Source organism: Theobroma umbraticum, unplaced genomic scaffold (assembly GCF_002168275.2).
Source record: "Theobroma umbraticum cultivar Fairchild unplaced genomic scaffold, ASM216827v3 scaffold_4.1, whole genome shotgun sequence".
In the NCBI taxonomy this organism is placed as follows: Eukaryota; Viridiplantae; Streptophyta; class Magnoliopsida; order Malvales; family Malvaceae; genus Theobroma; species Theobroma umbraticum.
Genome location: NW_018397258.1, coordinates 385,618 through 387,250, shown reverse-complemented (window position 1 = coordinate 387,250; position 1,633 = coordinate 385,618). Strand labels below are relative to the sequence as shown.

Below are 1,633 nucleotides of genomic sequence, written 5' to 3'. Positions count from 1 at the left end.
TACTCTTCATCAAACATCAATGGAATTGATATTTTTATGCTAAGGGAGTTGGACATATATTTGGCTAACCAGATTGAAAAAGCTGGTGGCTAATTAATTTTGCTTAATCTTTCCCTGATAATCCCGAAAGAAAATCCAATTGACCTGACAGGAAATCGACCAATAGGACCGTCGTTTTAGATTTATGAACCTTTAAGCACATTCAAGCTTTTCTAATTGCCACAAAATATTAGGATTAAATGGAATCTATGGTGAAGGAAAATATGCTCATCAAATAACTAAAAGGAGAAGCATTCCAAATTGAGGAGAGAGCTGACAAGATATCAAATACAACTGAAGTCACAAAGGTCTAAACATAGATCTGCAGGTCACCAAATTGGAAGCTGCCTAGCATGGTCTATTGTTTAAAAGATATACCACATTCTATCTGTCAAACTTCCCAGGAAAGCAGCAAGCAGCGAGCAATAGGTTAATTAGCTCCTGCATCATTGGATTACTGGCTCTCTGCAAGTGGTTTTCGGGCCAAGAAGAAATACATAGGTGTAAAGATCTCTTTCCTGAAATCCAAAAGAAGAGATTTTGTCATCATGTTAGTTGGGGACAGAAAATAGAGATTACATCTAATTCAAACTACAACATTCATAAACCTAGGGGTAAACCAACATGCAGAAGTAATCATGGAGAACGAGGACTTCTAACTCACCTGCCACCTTCAACCAACCCTTCTGCGGCCTTCTCGAGAAAATCTTGAACCCTTTGACTTCCCCTTGGAGCCAATCCCACAAATTCTAGAGCCTTGACCTACAAAGGGGAAAATTACAGGTAAATGCTTATGAACTTAAAATGGCCATCTCATCCAAGAACATCAGTTTTTAATAAAGAGCATCATAAATATGGAGGGGTGTTTGGCAGCTTTTACCATATTTTTAGTAACAAAGCGTCCAATAGCCGTTAGACGGAAGCTACTCAATGAGAAGTGGTTTTTATCTAAAGGCAAGTACCAAGGGACAGGGGAGTCAACAGCAAGATCTTTCTCCCATATTACCTAGAAGACAAAAATGAAAATAAAAGGGAAAACAGCTACACTGGTAATATTCCATCTTCAATTACAAAGAAAAAGGGTGGGAGGGGAGACGGAAAAGTAGAATTTCACCTCAAAACCAGCCTGTTCTAGAGCTTCCAGGCACTGTCTGGTCAACCTGATGTCTGGAAGACCATCACCAATCTCAATTTCTGCCTGTATAAATAAAACTCTCATGTAAGATCAACACATGGATGCACAACAAACGTAGGAGCATAAACATGCTCTTTAGATGCCTACCTTAATTTTCTGGTGTTCCTGGTTATTGGGATCAAAGGAATCAGTCATGCACCACTCATAAGCAGCAAAATACTGACCAGGCTTCAATACTCTGTAGATCTCCTTGTAGCATCCATACTACACACAACAGATATAATAGTCAAACTGATATAGATTTGGTGTAAAATGAAAACAATCAAACCAAAACAAATTACTAGAGGATAGAAAATTCATAATCCATTCCAGCCGAGATGAAAGTGATCATGATTGAGAAGGGGAAATTTTAAATTGACATACTGCATCCGGTGCATGGCAGGTAGCTTCAATTGCATA

General features: G+C 38.6%; 1 protein-coding gene across 1 annotated transcript in view; it reads right to left on the bottom strand.

Moving 5' to 3' along the window:
- Positions 1–252: 252 nt before the first annotated feature.
- LOC110413502 (cycloartenol-C-24-methyltransferase-like) overlaps positions 253–1,633 on the bottom strand; it is a 4,253-nt gene continuing 2,872 nt past the window's right edge. The window contains exons 9-14 of the mRNA XM_021424340.2: positions 1,598–1,633; positions 1,322–1,438; positions 1,154–1,237; positions 920–1,045; positions 704–801; positions 253–557 (exon numbers count right to left, since the gene is read on the bottom strand). The exon at positions 1,598–1,633 is cut by the window's right edge and continues 48 nt beyond it. Coding sequence (XP_021280015.2) covers positions 494–557; positions 704–801; positions 920–1,045; positions 1,154–1,237; positions 1,322–1,438; positions 1,598–1,633 — 525 coding nt within the window. The 3' untranslated portion in view covers positions 253–493. The remainder of the gene's footprint in view (positions 558–703; positions 802–919; positions 1,046–1,153; positions 1,238–1,321; positions 1,439–1,597) is intronic.